General features: G+C 41.2%; 1 protein-coding gene across 5 annotated transcripts in view; it reads left to right on the top strand.

The window, feature by feature from the left end:
- LOC149321442 (monoacylglycerol lipase ABHD6-like) overlaps positions 1 to 21,647 on the top strand; it is a 47,842-nt gene extending 26,195 nt beyond the window's left edge. For 4 of the 5 annotated variants that reach the window (XM_089521739.1, XM_089521749.1, XM_089521758.1 and 1 more), the window contains exons 3-9: positions 3,982 to 4,138; positions 5,810 to 5,923; positions 9,726 to 9,858; positions 11,493 to 11,650; positions 13,088 to 13,142; positions 16,841 to 16,941; positions 21,231 to 21,647. In XM_089521739.1, coding sequence (XP_089377865.1) covers positions 3,982 to 4,138; positions 5,810 to 5,923; positions 9,726 to 9,858; positions 11,493 to 11,650; positions 13,088 to 13,142; positions 16,841 to 16,941; positions 21,231 to 21,407 — 895 coding nt within the window. In that variant the 3' untranslated portion in view covers positions 21,408 to 21,647. Of the gene's footprint in view, positions 1 to 3,493; positions 3,773 to 3,981; positions 4,139 to 5,809; positions 5,924 to 9,725; positions 9,859 to 11,492; positions 11,651 to 13,087; positions 13,143 to 16,840; positions 16,942 to 21,230 lie in introns of those variants that run through there. The other variant, XM_089521777.1, reaches the window with a different exon arrangement.
- Positions 21,648 to 22,465: the final 818 nt, after the last annotated feature.

Here is a 22,465-nt window from a genome sequence, read left to right as displayed (position 1 = left end):
ACAGTGGATGCAAGGTACAAGAAAAGAGATCCCACCTCAACATTAGGAGGAACGTCCTGACAGTAAGGGCTGTTTGACAGTGGGACACACTCCATGGGTATTTTGGTGGAGTCTCCTTCTTTGGAGGTCCTTAAACAGGCTGGATACCCATCTGTCAGGGGTGCTTTGATTGTGAGTTCCTGCATGTCAGGGGGGTTGACTGGATGGCCCTTGTGGTCTTTTCCAACTCTTGATTCCTTCCCTCCCAATATTTTGACAGCCTATATGGAACATAGGAGACAACATACTGTAGTGGGAGCCAGCGTTGTATAGTGGTTTGAGTGTGGGACTGGTTCTAGAAGACCAGGATTTGAATCCTTGCTCAGCCATGGAAACCCCCTGGGTGATCTTGGGCAATTCACACACTTTCAGCCTCAGAGGAGGGTAATGTGAACCTCCCTCTGAATAGATCTTGCTAAGAAAACCCCGTGATATGTTCACATTAGGCTTGTCATATGTCAGAAATGACTTGAAGGCACACAACAACAATGAAACATAGGGGTAGGATCTAGGCAACAGAAGTACTGTATATATATTAATGTATAAGTCTAGAAATTTTAGTCAAAAAATTGACCCAAAAAACTGGAATCAACTTATCCACAGGTCAATGTAAGTTCTGTATTTAACTCTTATTTAAAAAGAACCATCCCTTGGTGAAAGGCAAGAGCATAATCTGTCCTGAAAGCATTGACCATCCTCTACTCTCTCATTCATCCAGCCTTTAGTGTGAGCACGGTTATGTTTGCTGTAACTTATTTGGCATTGCTTTCCTTTACTTAATCCTTTAGATCTTTTGTTACATGACTCTAGGTTTTGCCCTAGACTTATCCATGGGTCATATCAAAATCCATAATTTTGGCCCCAAAACCTGCTTTTGACTTATACATGACGTTGACTTATGGCCGAGTATATACAATAGTGGGTTAGCTACCAACAATTACACTATGCAATCACAGTCAAGGGACATCACTGGGGGTCCTTCACACTACATGAATATAAAACAGTATTCCTCTTTTAATTGCCATGGCAACATCATATCGAATCCTGGGATTTGCAATTTGTTCTTGCGTGCCTTCCAAGTTATTTCTGACTTATGGCAACCCTAAGGCAAACCTATTGCAGGATTTTCTTGGCAAGATTTGTTCAGTGGGGATTTGCCTTTGTCTTCCTCTGAGTTGGAGAAAATGTGACTTGCTCAGGTCATTCTGTGCGTTTTTATGGCTGAGCTGGGATTCAAATCCTGATCTCCAGAGTTATAGTCCAATTCTCAAACCACTATACAGTGCTGATTTATATTGGCAGTTTGGGAGGGGGGTGCGTTATTTAAAATTATGAGCCAGAGAGCATGAATGCTTTACCAAACTACAAACCCCAGGATTTCATGAGATGTTGCCATTGTAAATGTGAAATCATAGCACTACAATTGTTTAGTATTAAGGCAGTCCAGAAGCCAGGACTGAAGGTTAAATGGGGAGTGAGGAACAAGCCAAGAGATGAGGTTGAAGAGTGAGGCAGAGGCCTAAGCTTACTTAAAGTCTGACCTACATTCAGCGTGCACAACTGTGGCTTCCAAATGTTTTTGACCTGCAAGTTCCACCAGCTTTACTAATTCAGCCAATAGTAAGGAATTATAGGAGTTGTAGATCAAAAGCACCTTAGTGGGCCACAGTTGACTAAAATATAAAATTCTCAGCCACAGAAGGCTAAGGCTTTGATAATGTTTTGCAGTATGGCAAAGCCTTTTTATTTAGACAGATGTTTGCTCTCAAAGTTTTATCAGATCTTTATCTGCAGTATCAGTATGTTTTCAGTGTGTTTCTCCTGTTCAGAACTGCTATTTATGATTAGTTTTAATAGCTTCTTTAATTATATGATAGCTGCCCTGAGTGGTAACACCCAGAAATCCATGTGGGCTGGAAGAGGTTGCTTAAGTGATTCAATAAAGAAAGATAGCTCAGATTAGAAACCAGCAGAAGAATTCAAGAAGACTAGGTTCACTGGGCAAGACTCAAATGAGCCAGGAGGGCTGCTTGCATTTCTTTCTGCTTCAGAAGGTCAATGGCCAGGAAAAGTAGTTGGGATAGCCCAGAGTTAACATCACTGCCTAAATATAAAATGTGATTGCCAGTTTTTTTGACTCATCCCATAAAGCAGCTGCACATGGTTGCAACTTGCACCAACTCCTGATATAGAGACAGTTACTCTTATCCAGAACCTGGGACAGTTATTTCATTGGACTATGAGACTCCCTAACCAGGGTCCGACCAGCATGGTGGCCGTGCAAGCTGGAGCATTCTGGGAGGTGTACACTGTAAAAATAACTTTCCAAGTTATGTCCATCCCTTTTCAGTTTATCAAAATAAAACAATTTACCACCTTTTCAAAACAGATTATATATCCCATGCACTTTGAATGATAAAATCTCCACAGGAATACTCTGGTTGAGAAGTCTTTCTATGCCAAAATGTTATAAACTGATTTGATTTACCTTTAGCTTGTTTTCAGTCTCCAGTATTCTCTTGCATTGTCCCTAACTACAGCTATAATTGGGGGATATTTAATTTATGAAGAGCCCTACATTGGGATCAGACCAAAGATCTGTCTAGTTTGCGCTCCTGTTTCTCCTAATGACTGATCAGATGCCTACTGTGTGAAGCCCACTTTTAAAGCAATTTAAAGTTGTAGTCACTCTTGTTATGTATTATGAAGTCCATGAATTAACTCTGCACTGTGCAAGGAAGCACTTTGTTTTGACTGTCTGCCTTTCAGCCTCATTGGTATTTAATAATTGAGTATATATTTAATAATTTCTAAAATGGGAGCTGTGTTAGTTTGTTACAGCAAAGACAATAAATAGCCCTGTGGCACTTTTGAGTGTAACAAATTTATTGTAGAATGAGCTTTTCATGGAGCTTTCAAATCCCATGAAAGCCCATGCTATAATAAATGTGTTATTTAAATTCATAGTGGATAGGGCTATTAATGGTATTAGGATGGCTTTATATCACTTTCAGTATCAGGGTCAGTAGACCTCTGCGGGTACTGGGGAATGTGAGAAGGAGAGTGATGTAGACTTCTTGTCCCTTTTTATGAGATTTTCAGAGGTGACCCCTGGGAACAAAACTCTCTACTAGAGAGGCCTTTGGTTTAATCTAACAAAACTGTTCTGGAGTTCATGTTCTGTCTTACAAATGTGCTGCTGTACTATGCAAGTGACTTATGGGTGGCACAATGGACTGTATTACACCAGGCTGCTAAGATGCCACAATCATGTTAGTGTAGGAAACACACGCATACTGGTTTGGGAATAGCTCTTCAAAAGTGCCATGATGCTACTATAATCTTAGGCTTTGTCTTCTGCATGTCGGCCTTCCTAGCTCCACCCTACTGCCCTCTGCTCTTTCCAGCATTTCTTTTGATCTGTAATTTTTTCAGTTGCACAGTCACAGTAATTGATTAGGTTGAAAAAAAGAAAAGAAATTGGAGAAAAGAAAAAGAAAAACAGACTGCTTGGGAATAATGAGGGGGAGATGAGCATAACCTTGCCCACTTGCACCACATGACTTCCTGCCTATTGGAACTGCAGCAGGAAGAATTTATCATACATGAATCAATAGTGGAAAAGCAGCATGATTGGGAGGTATTGAAGGGTTTTGCCTGTCAATGAAAGCACTCTCCAGGAATGGATGGATGACAAAGCAGCTTCAGGACAGACACATCATCAAGTGATAAGGTACAGCCACAGATGCTTCTGTCCTGTAATTCCTCTTTAGCAGCCTCATGTGATAAAGTCCAGTATCTGATGAGGCAGAAATGGAGAAGTGGACAGCAATGCCTTGAATCCATTGTTGCAAAACCTGGATTACAAATGTGTTTAGTCTTATGCTGCTGTGATCACTATACTGCAATCCTTTTCCTTTGTCCTGTTCTTGGTATTGCTAGGTACTGGCGTCGAGCACTGGGCATGCAAGTTAGATACGTGAACTATGATGACTACCAGTTTTGCTATTCCTACCGAGGCAGACCCAGCCATAGACCTTCCATACTCATGTTGCATGGCTTCTCAGCCCATAAAGATATGTGGCTGGCTGTGGTCAAGGTAGGTGTTTCCTTTTCTGGTAGTAAAACTATTACACCTGATAGGGAAAAGTTCTTTAGTCTTTTTGTAAGATGTGACCGATTCATGTGTGACCTAAACTGGGGATTATTGCCCCTGCAAACTTCTTTTCTGTGGCTGATTTGCATTGCACTCAGATCTGTGCATTCATAGCCAGAGCTACTGAGATTAGCATGGAAAGAGCCCATGTGATATGAAAACCCATATTTTTTGTATGGTATTGAAGATGAACCCTTAGGGTAGTGGGTCAGCTGTACAGTACGTCAAAGGTGCTATATAAAGTGATGTTGAGATTTCATCCAGAAGGATATTTCTAGCCTGGGAAAACAAGAAAGCAAGCACCATTTCTCTGGGCCATCCCCGAGTTCACTGATAGGAGCCACCTGTTCAAACTGAACACCCCATGCTGGTTCTTGTTAGTCTTTTGGCAAGTTTTGAATGCCACACCATATCTGAGAACACCTATGAATGGCAGAGCTCCTCTTTATTCCTGGCTGCCATTTGCTGACTTAGGGGCGTGACAGTCTGCTCCTAAGGGGTGACCTCCAGCTGCCCCTTTCCTAGCTGGATCGGAGCTGTGGCAACCTCACGCCGCAGCCCCGATCTGGCTTTTCAAGGGTGCAAAAAAGAGACACAAAAAGCGGCTCCTTTTTGCACCCTTAAAAGGACACCATAGCTGTGGTGGTGCGGCTATACGGTGGCCCTTTGGTGCTGCATCATCTGGATGCAGTGCCGGAGGTGCATCATGACACCATGCACCGTCTGGAGCGAAGTGCAGTAGCAGGGCACCCTGGGGGGGCACAAAGTCAGGCGTTCATCATCAGGACGCTATGCCCCAACTCTGCCCCCAGGCCGGCCTTACAGGCCGGTCTGTAAAGGTCCATAATTAGTTATGAAGATGAGATGGTGAAAGAGAGTGTGCTGACTTGGTCAGAAAATGCACCTAATATGCCTGTATATATATGACATTACTCAGTGTATCATCAGCTCTTACAATGAAGACACCCTGACTCTCTCTCAAAGCACGTAAAGCAGTTCTGGGTAATAATGTGTATATGAGATTTTCTTGCTGGGTTGCAAGAAGTCTCCTTCACAGAGCATATACTTAAACTATGGAATTCATTGTCCTAAGATTTATGGTTGCCAACTTAGATGGCTTTAAAGGGTAATTAACTGAATTAATGAAAGATGGAACTAGAAATGGCTATGAATCAGGATCGCTATGCAACACACACACACACACACACACATATCAGAGGCTGTATGTGTGTTACTTGCCAAGCAGTGTGAGATATAGAGTGCAGTTGCACTCACATGCTGATGGGCTGCTCACTAACAACTAGGTGAACATACAATTGGAATGTTAAATAGGATTTTGGGCCCATCCAATGTGGCCCTTATTATGTTCTTACAATTGAAGCAAATCTTTTATTTGCAAGAAGATTTTGCAAGAAATCTGTTTTAATCTTTTTAAAAAATTGCTGGGCCATTGTTAACAAATTTAGAGTGTTGTGAACAACCGTGTACCTGTTTTCTTCAGCTCCATGTTTATTATAATGCCAGTGGTTGGAGTTTTATTCAGATTTGTTTTTGGTAAAACATTTCCTTTAATTTTCTTGGTAAAACATTCCATCTTGTGCTTGTTCTCCTCAGTTCCTTCCAAAGAACCTACACTTGATTTGTGTTGACATGCCAGGTCATGAGGGGACAACACGTTCCTCCCTAGATGACTATTCAATCTATGGGCAAGTGAAAAGAATACACCAGGTAAAGATTTGGAAAATGGCATTGAAGTTGTTGTGTTGTGTCTTTCCACTTTCCTGAGTGTAAGGACCAATTTAGGCCTCATTGTTTTGAGTCAACTAGAGTTTCGGTGTGGAAGGATTTTAAACTTTACATTATTTAAAAAGTGGAAGAGAATGTTGTTAAAGCAGACCTCCATGTTATATACCAGTTCTGAATGGAGATAGCATTTTCTGAAAGTTCTCCACATGCCAGGCATTCAGTTTTATAAGATTCTCCTGTCAGCATCCTGGCACTCGGATCCTTAATCTGCTTAATTCTTCCTGCCCCCTGAAGATCTAAGTTCATCACTGAGCAAAAGAAGTTGGAGTGAGTTGATAGAGATGTTCACACTTTGGTCACTATAAATTGCTCTGTATTCCATAGGGATTTCATCTCTGTATCTGGCTAATCATCTGCCTTGTCCTCTTTTAATAACATGATGGCTTACAAGAATATCACAGGAATAGCTTTTCGTACCTTGTAAAATGTCTTACTCTTTTCTGTCAGTAGCTCAGCTCATAATGAATGACTCATTTGTTCGAATGTTGCTTCGGCTCTGAGCGTTTCCATAAACATGAATAGATTAAAAGTAGAAAACCACAGAGTCGAGTGTGTGTCCCAGAATCAAAGCACCCTGTTTCAGAACCCTGAGCTTGACAACCTTTTCCGCTTGCAAGAAAACAATTTTATTTCCATATTTTGTGTTTGTTTATTAACAGTAGTTTTTCCCATCTGTAAACTGAAAGTGAAAATCCAGTGTAAATTTAAAATGAACATACACTAGTGATGGTGTGTGAGTGAGAGTGTAGCCCTACTGGGTTGGTGATAGTTGTGGAATTGGCCTCTAGAGTCACCCATTCTTTATAGATACTAATAGTAACTCAGGGACGTAGGGAAGGGGGGGTTGGGGGTCCGGACCCCCCCCTTCAGGCCCTGAGGGCCTTCAAGCTCCTTCCTCCCCCCTCCTCCCCTCCATCAAAACCACGGAGAACTCGGAGAGGGAAAAGGGGAAAGACAAAAGTTGCAAGCTCAGAGAGAGAGAGAGAGGAGGGGGAGGGAGGGGGTCCTTGTGATTTCTTTCTCTTTCGTTTCCATCGGAGTCCGGCTTCCACTCCTCTGCCTCCTCCCCCCTCCTCCCTTGTGCTTTTGCCAGAATAAAAGTCTCTAGAAGGGAAGGAAGGGGAAAAAGGAAGGAAGAATGATAGGGAGGGAGAACTGAAGAAAAGAAGGAAAAGAAAGGGAGGAAGAGGAAGGGGAGAAAGGAAGAAATAAAAAGGAAGGAAGGAAGGAAGCTTCTAAAGGGAAATATAAAAGAAAGAAAAGGTGACTTTTAACTTTCCTTTCAGCAGTTATATCCATATACAATATAGTAAAATAATAATAATAATAATAATAATAATAATAATAATATCCCTTACCCAAAATGCTGAGGACTAAATGTATTTTGGATTTTGGAGTTTTTCAGAGTTTGGTATATTTATATACAGTATGTCTAATGGGATATAATGGGAGATGGGATCCATGTATGTTTCACATGCATCTCACAGACATAGACTGAAGGTAATTTAATACACAATATTTTCAAAATAATGTTGTGCTTCTGTACACTGAGCTTCAGCAAACCCCTGAGACCACTATTCCTTGTATAATTCAATAGTTCAGTAATTGATCTAAACCTTCAGGATTCCCAGGTATCCTTGAGTTGGGGTCAGACCAGATGCTCTCAGGGTCAGTTTTGAGTTTTGGAATAATTTAGGTTTCAGAAGTCCAGAGAAAGGAGACTCAGACTCTACTCTGGACATTTCTCCTGAGAATGGACTCATGTTTTCAAAAACAGTCATTTCTGGATTTTTGCAACAACAAAAAAAAGGAGGGTCTGTGATGCAAAAAAGCAAGAGGCTTCCTTCCAGCCTTGTTTTTTCTCTTTTTTAAAAGACAAATAGAATAAAATACAGTTAGCTGGCCCCTTTTTAGCATGTCAATGGGGATGCTTTGATGGAGAGTTCCTGCATGGCAGAATGGGGTTGGACTGGATGGCCCTTCTTGGTGTCTCTTCCAACTCTATGATTTTATGATTAATTAATTAATATATGGAATAAATCTAAGATGATGAATCGGGGCTGTGGAGTCCTATGGCTCTGCTCCAGGCAATGCTGGACTGCAGACCCCATCATCCAGCAGCACCACAGACTGCTGGGAACTGCAGTCTAATAAGGCTGCACACTGCAGAAATAATCCAGTTCGACACCACTTTAATGCTATGGAAAATCCTGGGATTTGTAGTATGTTGTGCCACCAGAGCTCTCTGACAAAGAATGCTAAATGTCTCACAAAACTACAATACCCAGATATTGTTGTTGTTATTTTCTTATATCCCGCCTTTCTCCCAATATATGGACTCAAGGTGATGATTTTCCATAGCATTAATCTATAGTATATCTTTCTATAATGTAGAAGGACACCTCCATTAAATAATTTGTTGGGGATGCTTTGACTGGGAGTTCCTGCATGGCAGAATGGGGTTGGACTGGATGGCCCTTGGGGTCTCTTCCAACTCTATGATTCCATGATTCTATTGCACTCTGAGACTACTGTGATTTTAATTGTTTTTAAATGTATAAAGGTATAAAGTCTTATAATGCAAGCCATGCACTGATGGACTATTGCACTATAATTTTTTATTGATTGATTTTATACCCTGCCTTTCTCCCAAAATAGGATTCTCTTAAAGGGGTTTGTTTTTCATAAAAAGAAAGGAAGGTAAAATGTCTTGGAATTTAAAATTATGATAGATCGACCGATAGATAGATAGATAGATAGATAGATAGATAGATAGATGAGTCTTGGAATTAAAAATCGTGTGTGTGTGTGTGTGTGTGTGTGTGTGTGTGTGTGTATGTCTTGGAATTAAAAATCCCTCTTGGAAGTGGGAATGAAATGTTGTGTGGATGCAGCCTGGGTTCTTAGCTCAGCTCAGAAGTTGGAATGCAGTGTCTCAAAGCATGAGCAGAGTGTCTCTGAGCATGAACAGAGTGGCTGCCGCTCATTGCGTGAGCAGCTGCACTTTGCTTTATCGAGCTGAATTTATCTGATGTAAACACCTTCAGAGGAAGGACTCAGTTTGCATCTGCACTGAAAAAATAATCCAGTTTGATGCCCTTGGCTCCATGTTGTGAAATGCTGGGATTTGTAGTTTGTTGTGGTACCTGACAGATGACTCAACAGGTCCTCAAAACTACAGATCCCAAGATTCCATAGCATGAAGCCATAACGGAAGTTAAAGTGGTGCCATCGAGGTGTCGAGGGTAAATGCTTGACCCTCTTTTTGTGTCTTGGGGGGAGGAGCTCTTAGCCTCTCAAAATGGTGGCACTTGGTCTTGACCCCCCCTTCCCAAAATCCTGGCTACGTCCCTGAGTAACTCCCATTCTCTGTGTAATTTAAGTAATTGCTTCTTACATAGCCAAATCAGCACTAACCATGCCTATAAGGGAAGTATTGGTAGAGTTAGAAAGACAAAAGTTTGTAGAAATACTGAAGTCCTAAGGAAGCAAAACCATAAGGTGTTCAGGGCAGGACTGGTGTCTTTTGCTTTTCAGGAATCCATTTAGGTCTAGCCATGTCCTCAACTAAACTGGGAGAAGGCCATGCCCTGTCCTTGCCCAGAGGGTTGTATGATAAACCAGATCAGCAAATATTAGCTGAGTGTAAACGTGCCTATTACTCATAGGGACAGGTTGCTCTACTATACTGTTCTAATGCACTATTGCCTTTTTGGTATTTCAGTTTGTTGAATGTATCAACCTGAACCGAAAACCCTTTCATCTAGTTGGCACTTCAATGGGTGGAAATGTTGCAGGTGTTTATGCTGCTCAGTACCCAGCAGAGGTGTGCAGCTTAAGTCTTGTATGCCCTGCAGGTGAGTGACACAAAATGATTCCTTACTCCTGAGGAGACCTTGGAAAATGCCAGAGGTTTCTGAGACATGTAGTCCAAAACATAACTTTGAGTCCAATGGAATTGTGTAATGTGTACGCATAGTGGACACTTGGAGGAAGCCAGGTTCAAACAATTGGAATTTTGAGGTCTTGCAGTCCCCCATTGCCCTCAGTTCAGACAGACTTCAAAGTCAACAGAAGCGCACAGTCAATTAAAGATGTATCTGTCACTGAAAATAGAAATATTGTGTCTAAACCCCTCTCCTTTTGCAATACAGTCAGCCCTTGGTATCCATGGGCTTGACATCTGCAGATTCAAGCATCCACAGATGGCAAGCCCACATTGTCCCCAATGGCAGCGCGTGCATGTGGCCATGCTGCCATTAGGGACAGCCTCTGTTGTCCCATGGAAGCGTGTGCATGCAGCCACACTGCCCTTAAGTTCTGTTGTCCCCAATGGTGGCATGGCAATGTGCACGGGACAATTGGGGCTGTCCCTAATGGCAGTGTGGCTGCATGCATGTGCCAGATTTGGTTATCTGTGAGGGGTGGGTCCAGAACAGACCCCATGCAGATACTAAGGGTTGACTGTACTGTTTGGCAGGACAGCTTACCATGGTTAAGCTATTGAACTAGTATTTGGGAGAGCCAGTTTCAAGTTCCTACTTAGGCATGAAACTTGCTGGGAAAGTATGGGCCAATCACTTTGTCTCAGCCTAAGCTACCATAGAAAAGTGTTGTGAGCATAAAGAGTAGAGAAGGAGAGCCATTTATACTGCCTTCAGCTCATTGGAGAAAAGATAGGATTAAACTTAACTAACTAACAAATAAATAAATAAAGAGAGACATTGCAGTGTAGCAGTTTGAGTGTGGGACTATGTCTCTGGAGAACAGGGTTCGAATCCCTGCTCAGCCATGTAAACCCACTGGGTGACCATGGGCAAGTCATAAACCTTTCAGCTTCAGAGAATGGCAATGGCAAACCCCCTCTGAAGAAACTTGTCAAGAAATCCTCGTGATGGATTTGCCCTAGGGTTGCTGTAAGTCGGAAATGACTTGAAGGCACACAATAACAACAAATAAATAAAGGCAGCATTCAACACCCCCCTCCCATCAGTAGCATCCAGTCGTGGGTGGGAAATGCACAGCACTAGGGCACAGAGTCATGTAGTCTATTACTAGTTTAGTAGTAGACCACATCCTACATCATGCTAGGATTATATCCCACTAGACTAGATCCTGGACTAGTACACTACTAGTCTTTGCAGGTTTTGACTTTTACCTCTCAAACTCATTTTGCTCATTCTGGCTGGTGCTTCTGGTGCTGGAATTGAAAGGATGAGCAAAGACTGAGAACCACTGTCCTAAACATTAACAGGAAATATAATTAGACCTGCTGTTATTACTTTGAATTATAGCTGTGCATTTCATTCAGTTTATAGTTTCACACTGATCTTTTTTCTCTAGCAGGATTGGAGGAATTGGTATTTCTCCTACCCACCCCCAATCTCTTTTCCTTCCTTCCTTCCTTCCTTCCTTCCTTCCTTCCTTCCTTCTTTCCTTCCTTAAAAATGATTTTAATATGCATCTTCTTTTGGATCTCCTTTTACTGCAGGTCTGCCACATGCCACAGAAAGCAAATTCGTTAAACAGCTGCAGGAACTGAAGGCCTCAGAGTGCATTGACAGAATTCCTTTAATTCCATCCACTCCTGAGGAAATGGCAGACATGCTGAAGCTCTGTTCATATGTTCGTTTTAAAGTGCCCCAGCAGGTAAGATGCATGAATGGCAGGGGGTCATTGAACTGGGGATCTTATTGAATTCCAGGGATTCTTCAGGAAATGTCTTATGAGACAGAAACTCTCTCAGGAAATATTGAATTAATGCATTACAATGGTTTGCATGTGGCAGATATTGGTGAGCTTTTACTCACCAATACCTTGTTACAATAACAATATCTTGTTACAATATATGTAACAAGTGAAGTTGCATCCCTTTAACACAGTACACATATGACTTCTCCCTGGTTGCTATTTTTACTTTGTAAATTTCCCCAAATTGATTGGAAGTCCCAAGTATCTCAGAAATACCAGAACTGGAAGAGTTACTTATTTGTACTACAGCTTTTTGGAGTATTATCACATTAATGACGTTACGTTGTCATTACATTTATTTTAATTGCTTCCTCTTTAAAAAATTTTTTGCATATGGTAAAACAATCTCTATCCTAGATGAACAAATATCCAGATAGTTGGTGAACAGCATTCAGGATAGATGAAATGGGAAAGGTGTATGTATATTTGAAGAGAAGGAAAGTAGGTAGGACATAAGGGTGGGACAGTGTTTGCGTGTGGAGGCTCTCCTATCCCATTTACAACCCTCCTGTGTTTAAGCAAGAGCCTGAGCAAGGCTGATGATGCTTCCAGATGGGATTATACAGCCCCTTTTAATTTAAACATCAGCTGAGATCCTGCATCGAGAGAGAGATATTTATAGTTTTTTGTGGGTTTTTCGGTCTATGTGGCCATGTTCTAGCAGAGTTTCTTTCTGACGATTTGCCAGCATCTGTGGCTGGCATCTTTGAGAGGTCCCCCCTGCAGATGAAATTCTTGCAGCATATTTAGCTATAGGAAAATAATGGGAATATTCCCATTTATTTCCCTCTTCTCAAGCAACATGGAAATGGCTGTGTTGAGAAGGGAGAATGCGCTGATTACAAGGCGAGGGATTTTTTGATGGAGAGAGTTGGTCAGAATAGAATTTCAACCTTTACAACAATACAAAAAAGTGAATTATGTTGGTGTAGGTATGACACTTTTGTAATCCACCAACAGGATATCAGGCATCATTTTGTGGTGGCTTTTATTCTGTAGGTACATAAAAGAACCATACATTCATAGAGTTGGAAGAGACCACAAGGGCCATCCAGTCCAACCCCCTGCCATGCTGGAAAACTTTATTTTCTAAAGGTTCCCTGACACAAAACTTTTTGCATCCATCTCTAAAGAGATTCACCCCTTAAACTGAGTTTACATAACATACAAACTGACACACTTAACTTTTCAAGAGTCTTGGTTGTCAGCTTGGGTTTCGTCGCATGTCCAGAAGGCATCACCTTTTGGCCTCGTCTCCAGAGAGTAAGAATGGCAGCAGATGGGGGTGGTGTGTCTGTTCTGTTCTTCTTCTGAAACACTGTTATGCATTTGTAGATCCTGCAGGGCCTTGTTGATGTTCGCATCCCACACAATGACTTTTACCGAAAATGTAAGTGCATTATGCCATTGCCTTCTGGCCTTGATCTGAGGATGTTTCCAGATGGTTCTAACTTGGGCATAGTGGGGGGGGGGGGGGGTTCAGATATTTGGTTCTCTAAGCCCATGTCTACAAAGTGTTTATGTCCTCCCCGCTCCCGTTGCCATTTGTTTCTAGGATCTATATGACAGTGTTTTTGAAGTCTGAGATCACTAGGAATTGCATATACTTCCATAAGAGTAAAAGCAGGATACTGCTATGTATATAAGACCAATGTCTTATTGTCGTAGCTATCAGACGTATCATTTTCTTCCCCACAGTGACCAGTCATGTACCTTTGAGAGTGAATGTGATTGCTGTGCAATGTTGTTGCTCCCCAGTGGCATTTCATAAATAAGGATATTTATGACTTTAAAAACTATAGCTGCCAGTTGGCTGGGGGATTGTGGGAGTTCTGATCTGGTAAGGTAACTTTTCTGAACTCTGAATATAATTCACAAGCACTGGGTGTTCAGATTCTGTTTGATCATTCTATTTGATAATAATGGAGTGTGGAAAAGTTACTTTTTTCTATCACAACTTCCAGAAACTTCCAGCTAACTTGGACGCTCCCAGCTATATGGTTAGGGGATTCTGGTAAAGTTGTCGTCCAAAACCTTTCCAAGTTCTAGTCTTAACTGCTGTGATTTGGCACCAGAATTTGGTCCTGCAATGAAACACTAAAGGCCTGTAAGCTAGAACTCCAAGAAGTTTGTTCTTGCCACTGACAATCAGTGATTGTCAGATTATTATGTATTAATTAGCAAAAATCTTTATGGTAGAAGATGAAGTCATGCTCATTTGTAGGACAAAACTAGAGATGAAATTGGTATAGGCTATTGTCAAAGTTGCAGCCTCTCCATCAAGCTTTTGTATTTCTTCTGTTAAATTTTAGGCAAATTTATCTGTTTATTTTTCACTTGCCCTGATATGGTGATATCTTAACAGAAATAAGTCTGCCTGAATGGAATTTGGGAGAGAGGAAGAATGTGACTTGCAAGTACTTGTGGGAAACTACTCATCTAGGTTTGTCCTAGGACCTTACCACACGGGGGCTTTTTGAGCGTTAGTTCGCATTGGCCAATGTGTATTGGTGTTATATAGCATTGGAGTTCCACACCTGTGAGCTCTGAATACGCATTGACCAATGCGATATAACGTGAATACGCTTTGGCCAATGCGTATTCACGGCTGGGTTCCGAACTGAAGGCAGCTGGCTCCTCCGTTTTCCGAGTCCGCAAAATTAGGGGATCGGCTGGATCCGCACTGATGGCCAGTGCGGAACCCCTGCTGCTTTGGCTGGTGTGTACATCCACTCCGCTGGTTCTCTTGAAGACCACCGGTTACAAATCTCCCATGATGCTGTGCTGGAATTTCCCCCTTCTCCTTCCGGTGGCCCTTTCCCCTTTTAGCACAGCCGCTGGGGCTGGGAGCGTTATTTCCACTGAACGAGATAAAGCAGAAACCTTTTGTGTCTGGGGAGGGGGGAATGTATATGTATATGTACACACACACACACACAAAGATGTGTGTGTAAGCATATACATGCAGCATTACACTTTCAGCTGCTCCACAGTGTGTGTGTATACACACACACACACACACACACATACATATAAACACTCAAGCAGACAGATGTGTGTGTACACATATGAATAAGGCATCACACTTTTGGCTGTGGCACAGTGTGTTTTTGTATATATATGTGTGTGTTTGTGTGTATATATTATTATTATTATTATTATTATTATTATTATTAACCGTTATTTATAAAGCGCTGTAAATTTACACAGCACTGTACATACAATCTTTTTAATTGGATGGTTCCCTGCCCTCAGGCTTACAATCTAAAAAGACACATACATACATACATATACATATACATATACATATACACTCTCATCCCAATCCCAAGGGAAAGGTAGGTACATTGCCATGGGTGGGTGATCCAGTATTCCTGAATGGCAATGTACCAACCGCATGATTTCATTGAGTGGATCCTTGGCAATTGCCATCCAGGGAAATTTCCTTGTAAAAGGGAATTCCTGCATGGCAAAGTAACATCAAGAAGCACACCCTAGGGAAAGGTAGGTACATTGCCATGGGTGGGTGATCCAGTATTCCTGAGTGGCAATGTGCCGACTGCATGATTTCACTGAGTGGATCCTTGGCAATTGCCATCCAGGGAAATTTCCTTGTAAAAGGGAATTCCTGCATGGCAAAGTAACATCAAGAAGCACACCCTAGGGAAAGGTAGGTACATTGCCGTGGGTGGGTGATCCAGTATTCCTGAATGGCAATGTGCCGACCGCATGATTTCATTGAGTGGATCCTTGGCAATTGCCATCCAGGGAATTTTCCTTGTAAAAGGGAATTCCTGCATATATATATATATATATATATATATATATATATATATGCGTGTGTGTATATGTATATGCATGTGTATATATATATATATATATATACACACACACACAAACACAAAGATGTGTGTGCAAGCATATACATGCAGCATTACACTTTCAGCTGCTCCACAGTTTGTGTGTGTGTGTGTGTGTGTGTGTATATATATATATGTGTGTGTGTATATGTATATGTATGTGTGTGTGTGTATATATACACACACACACACACACACAAACATGTGTGTGCAAGCATATACATGCAGCATTACACTTTCGGCTGCTCCACAGTACATCTCTCTCTCTCTCTCTCTCTCTCTCTCTCTCTCTCTATATATATATATATATATATATATATATGTATATATATATATATATATATATATATATATACACACACACTCTCATACAGACAAATGTGTGTTTACACATAGAAAAGGCATCACACTTTTGGCTATACCACTATGTGTGTGTGTGTATATATGTATGTATGTATGTATGTATGTATGTATGTATTTATGTGTGTGCATATATATACACACACACACACACACACACACATATACAGATGGAGCATACCCCTTTCGTAAGTGGCTAAAGGCAGCAATTCTCGCGATATTCCGCGCTAAACAGTGACCTCATTCTTCACCCCCGGAAGTTACAAACGTTGCGCCCCGTTCAGAGCCCCACAGAGCATGTGCAAAGCTGCCGATGCGCATGGGCGAACACACATTATTCGGCTGGTGTGGTTCTCCAATCCGCACTGGCCTGCTTTGCGTCAATACGCATTGGCCGATGCGCATTGGCCGATCCAGAAGGCCGCCCAGGTGTGGATGAATGATACGATATGACGTGAAATTGGATTGGCAAAGCGTATTGAGAGAGCGAGAATGTGGATGCCCAATGCGAAATGACGTGAAATCGCATTGGCCAATGCGAATTGACGCTCAAGAAGCCCCCGTGTGGTAAGGTCCCTAGAAAGAACAGGTACCCCTGAGCCCAAGATGGTAGAAAGTAGGAAGTACTTTAGACCAAAGCACAGAACAAAACAAAACAATCCACCCCCTTGGCCTTCCTGTGAATTTTTCTGATTGTGCATTTTTTCTCTTCCACTATTTGTACTAGAGAATTTGGTTCTTGTCATTTCACCAATCAGAAATGTGTGATTAAAAGGTTAAAAATGTGGACTTCCTACAGAATTTCATTTTTAACTGATGGTAGATTGATCTCCTCCCTACCCTTTTCTTCTTTTTCTCTTCTGGAAAGTATTTTTAGAGATTGCAGGTGAAAAGTCAAGAAACTCCCTTTATGAAAACATGAGCAAGATCAAAGCTGCAACGCAGATCATCTGGGGAAAGCAAGATCAGGTATGCTAGTTAATTTACTTCTCTCTTTTCCTCCTTACCACACATGGAGAAACTGAAAACTGAGTACACAGAGCAACCAGTGGAGAAAGAATCAAGGAGGCCCTGCACTGATGGCAATTTAAAGATTAGTAAACATACTGTGGTGTGTGTGCTTTTATAGACCAAACCCCAACTGCTAGCTGCAAATGTTTTTTTTTCTTCAAATGTGCATGCGCACAGAAGGTGCTACTGTCTTCCCTACGACAAATTTGGAAATTTAGACCAAAATCCTACTGTATACTCATGGGATGGAAAACCTTGCTGACATAGGAACATTGGGGTTGTGCCTGTTTATCATTGCACTTGTGGCCAATCCCCTTCAGTAAACATTACATCCATGTCTGCAACAATTGTCAAACCACTCACACAATGACTCCCTAGGGCTTGCTTCTACAAAGTAATTAGTTACAGTTTTAGTTTCTACATGCCCATCCTTCTTTCCTGGTTAGTTGCTCATTATACTGTAGTTATAATGTAAAAAAAAAAAAAAACCCAACTTTTTGCATTCCTGTTTTTGTTTTTGTAAGTTCTTTTATTCGCTTTGAAATATACATGTGAATGCTACAAATGTATGGTCCAAGGCAGTCTCCCTTTGTGTGCTGCCTCATCCACTCAACACCTGTAGGGCATAAAGTGGTAACATGAGCCATCACTTAAACATCTGATATCCCATTTCTACCACTGCCACACTGCAGAATTAATGCAGTTTGACACGGCTTTAAATGTCATGGCTCCATCCGATGGAATCCTGAGATTTGTAGTTTGTTGTAGCACCAGGGCTCTCTGATAGATGGCTAAATTTATCCCCAAACTACAAATCCCAGAATTCCATAGCATTGAGCCATGACAGTTAAAGTGGTGTCAAGCTGCATTAATTCTGTAGATGCAGCTGTACTTACAGTATAATTTACCAAGTAACATAAGGCTAGAGTACTACAAAAGGAGTAATGTTATCCATTCTTAAGTTACAATGTTAGCATAATGTAGCTATACTTTTTGTTATGGGGGGGGAAGGAATGTTATGAGTAACTCCTTATTTACGGCCAGCTATTTCCAAAGTTTGGGTTTGCTCTGCAACAGACAAAAACTAAAGATCCCCTGTCTACCCCAGTGTACTGCTCAGAGAAAATAATTGCTTTAGAGCACTGTGCAGATTGCAGTGTACACTCCAAAGTCTTATGTGAAACACCACCCCATTTATTTTGCTGGAGATGACAGATCTTTGGGCTTGTGTTCCTGTGTATTCAGATCTGCTGAGTTCATTAAAACAAAGAAGGCAGCCTGAATGGAGGAAGCAGCATGTGTGAATCTGTTCCTGTGCAAAATTGTTAGGATGTTTGAGGAGGAGGGCTGCACAAGGGAACAAAGAGGACAGGATTTGGATGTGTCCAAATTCAATCTGGATTCTTTTTGGGGTCTTTTGAATGAAGGTAGCCATTAGCATTGCTTCTGTAGTTCACAACAGAAAGAGAGGGAGAGAGAGAGATTGCCATGACGACAAGAAGGAGAGATGCTGTTCTAGGGTTTGCTGCCAGATTGAGGAAAAAGCCTGGGAGAAAAATTGCAACTGCACGAAGGAATTTAAGGGAGTGTGAAGGAATTAGCAATGGGTAGAAGCAAATGACTGCATGTTAGGCAACAGGAAGAATACAGGGGCAGAGCTGGATAAAAGTGAGGTTGAGTTTTAATGAGCATGCAGAAGATAGTGTTAGATCTAAGGATCTGATATTCAGTAGGTGGGGCACATAACAAGGCTGAATAGGCTTTCTTAAAATCCCCATTTCCCTACCTCTGAGATCAGTGCAGAGCTGAGGTCTTTTGGCTCTCCTCCACCTCCAACCCCAGAAAGCAGCAGTTACTCAGCAACTGTAGTCATGTTTCGAGTTGGTATAACTCAGCCCTGCATCCTAAGATATTTTTGTTCCATTAGTGCTAGTGAGCACAAAGAGCTGTTTAAGATGTCTTTTATGCATGCATGCAGATTGAAAGCCCAGACAGACTTGTATTGCAGAGTTGTTAGTCTTTCAGAAAGCCTGACCCAAGTTGTATACTGCTTTATAGGGCATAACCAGTACTTTGAATTGGGCCCAGAAGCATAGCTGTAGCCAGTCTTATAATTGGGGAAGTGTGTGGTCCCTATAACCAGCCTCAGTCAACAATTTGCATTTTGGACTATTTGAGCTTTCTGAACACTTTTTAAAAGACAGCCACACATAAAGTGCATTGCAGTAATCCATGTGGGATGTAACAAAGGCATAAGCCACTGTGGCCAGATGAGACATCTCCATGTCTTAGTTCACAGTGCTGATGAACTAACTTTAATTGTATGTAGAAGAACCTTGTACAGTGCGCCCGCGTTATACGCGGCTTTCAGCATATGCTAAAAGCCATGCTGGAAAAGCTTCTCATGCACCCTGGAAGAAGTAATAGGATGTGCACTACGGGCACGAGCCCCATTACTTCTAATGTGCTGATTTCCCCTTATGTATAGGGATCCAGAAGGGATCCCCGCATAAGGAGAGTGCCCACTGTAGCACCTTTGAGACTAACTGAAAGAGAGAGTTTAGTAGCATGAGCTTTTGTAGACCTGAACCTTCTTTCTCAGTTGCATCTGGGGAACTAGGTTCAAGTCGATGAAAGCTTCTCTACCCACTTCTCTGTTTCAGTTAATCTCAAAGGTGATCCCCTTACATACTGATTTTCCAGACTAACATTGCTATGCCTTTAAATTTAATTGTATAATTGCACTCCTGGCTACTATAGAAACTGGGGCAAATTGATCCAAGTGTACACCAAAAAACTGAATCTTACTTCAGCAGGAATGTAAACCCATCCAGAACAAGTTAAAATCTCAATTTCTTTGGTTTGCCTTTCAAATGACTAGGACTACCTCTGTTTTGTCTGAATTAAGGTTCAGTTTGTTCATTCTCATTTAGAGCATCCCTGACATGACACTACAGTCACCCCTCCATTTTTGCAGACTTGGAGTCTGCGTCCCTTGCCAGTTTGCAGGCTGCAAATGGAGGGGGACAAAATGTGCAGGTGTCTGTGGGCGTGCACCGCCATTCAAGCCAATGGGGCTTAAATATTGGCGATTTTCCATTTTCACAGGGAGGTCCAAAACAGTTCCCCCACAAAAACGGAGGGGGCGACTGTAGTTTAGAATCAAAACAGTTTCCTTGGAATTATATAAAAGGAGAAATAGAATTGGACATTGTCAGGATATTGATGGCACTAAACCCCAAATAATCAGACAGCCTTTAACTCTGGTTTCATGTAAATTTTAAATAGCATGAAGGGCAAAGCAGAGCCTCAGGAGAACCCACAGGCCAATTGGTGAAGTTTATAAGCCAGGAGTGACAGGGATCAAGGGCAAAATGCTTGGCCTGGCTTTTTCAAGGATTCTTTCCATGATCTTGGGCTGTAGAAACTGAAAAGTATGCAGAATTGCTGGACAAACAGTGGCTTGTCACATCTACTGGGATTGTATCAGCTACAGTGTCCAAGTGAGAACAGAAGAGAGTGATTTTCTCTGCAAAGTGCCATGCAAATTGTTCACAGCAGGCTGTCAAGCTGTTTACTTTATCCTTTTGTGGGTTAGACTGTAATAGGTCTTTGACTGCTTGAGTCAGCTCTGTCATACAATTCTGAAATAATGCAATGTTGGTGGAGAAAAATGTTTTGGTTTTTTTGTGCCTAGCCCTCTGACAGAGTAGGCCTTCCTAACAGCTTATTTTTTTTACACATAATTTGCAATTTTTAAAAATTCTCCTCCACTTTAAAATGAAAGCTTCCATTGCATGCTTTTTGTGGGGAATGTATGAATCATTTTTACTAATTTATAAGTATTTTTGATATTAAAGTTAATATGCTTAGATTAAACAATAATAATAATAATAATAATAATAATAATAATAAGTTTATTTGTATTTTCCCGCTTCTCCCAACAGATTGAAGCGGGATTACAACCAAAAATCCCCATACAGGCAATCATGTCTAAAATACATATCATGAAAACAAACTATTGAATCGATTTTATATAATGTTTATGCTATAATGCCAGTGAATTAAATGTTTTGTTTAACATCAGGATTTTAGCTTAACATTAACTTTTCCAAGCTCTGGAACTGAGTCACTGATAAAGGTCTTCAGAAGGCAGTTAAGACCTTTCCTCATGCCATACGATGAAGCCATTTTGTTCCGGGTGGTGCCTTTTTCTCTCTTTCATTTCAACCTTTTTGTCTCCTTAGGTCCTCGACGTTTCAGGAGCAGACATGCTAGCAAAATCGATTCCTGACTGTCAAGTACACGTTCTGGAAAACTGCGGACACACTGTTGTCGTGGAACGGCCCAGGAAAACAGCGAAACTTCTCCTTGACTTTTTAGCTACAGTGCAGAATGTGGAGAACAATAAGAAACTGGCTTGAACTTTCTTTGTCAAATGGACCCCTTCAGCTAGATGTTTCAGTTGTGATGAAATACTGCTACTTTAATTAATTCTCAGGGATCTTATAGTGAAGAATTTGGTGACTGTGCCAAAATCCCTGAAGAAATCAGAGTAATATATTTAATTTGTGGGCCTGTCAGTGCAGTGACAAAGAGGATACTGAGCCAGCTTCAGATGTGTGTTGTTGATTAAGTCCAATAAAGTCTGCATTATGATCCAAGTATTTTGGGAGCAGTTAAAGACCCTGTTGGATAAACTTGTCATTCAGCTTTTTTCTTCAGGCATGATCCCTCTGTTTCGGATAACATTTTCCCTAATTTTTTATTATGTACCCAAATAGGACTGGATAACATGGATGTTAGCTAGATAAAGTAGGAATTGGGTCACAGGCCTACTTGATCTTACCAATGTGCCCCTCTCCCAGTCTGCCTTTGTAATGTTTCTTGGGCTTATATGTTGAGGAAAAGGCAGAAGAGGGACAATTCCCTGCAAGGTTCCTGAATTATCTGGGAAAAGATGCACCCTGCCTGTCAATTGGGCTTTTCTTATAGCATACATGTAATATAATTATTTATATAATATGTAAACTAGAATATGACCTGAAATCAGAGAATTATCTATCACAGAATGTACTGGCCACTTCTAGGTTTCTACAGCTGTTTTATGTGATCTAGCATAATGTCCGGCTAATTGGAATGTACGATGTCAATGATATTCATTTAAAATACATAAGAAATATGGTACGGAGCAAAACTTCATAGATTGAGAGCTAAGGTCTGTTCCCGCCTCTTAGTATATATGACTTTGCATGAAAAGCAATTGTAACAAAAGATTCTGATGATCCAGATGTTTGCTAAAGTGCTGTTTATGTAGCTCATTAATTTATGATTTCAGTGGAGGAGGAAGGTATTTTTTTAATGGCAGAAAGGTTTCACTGAGTGTGCAACTCTGCAGTGTTTATGGTGATTTATTATATATGCGGTGGGTATCCCTCAACAGCTCTGTTTGTTCTGTATGTACTACCTTAACAGTCATTAC

Source organism: Sceloporus occidentalis, unplaced genomic scaffold (assembly GCF_023333645.1).
Source record: "Sceloporus occidentalis isolate IW3139 unplaced genomic scaffold, rSceOcc1.0.p SCAF_1, whole genome shotgun sequence".
Classification (NCBI taxonomy): domain Eukaryota; kingdom Metazoa; phylum Chordata; class Lepidosauria; order Squamata; family Phrynosomatidae; genus Sceloporus; species Sceloporus occidentalis.
Note: the sequence above shows the minus strand (reverse complement) of the source record. Positions and strands in the feature narration are given on the sequence as shown.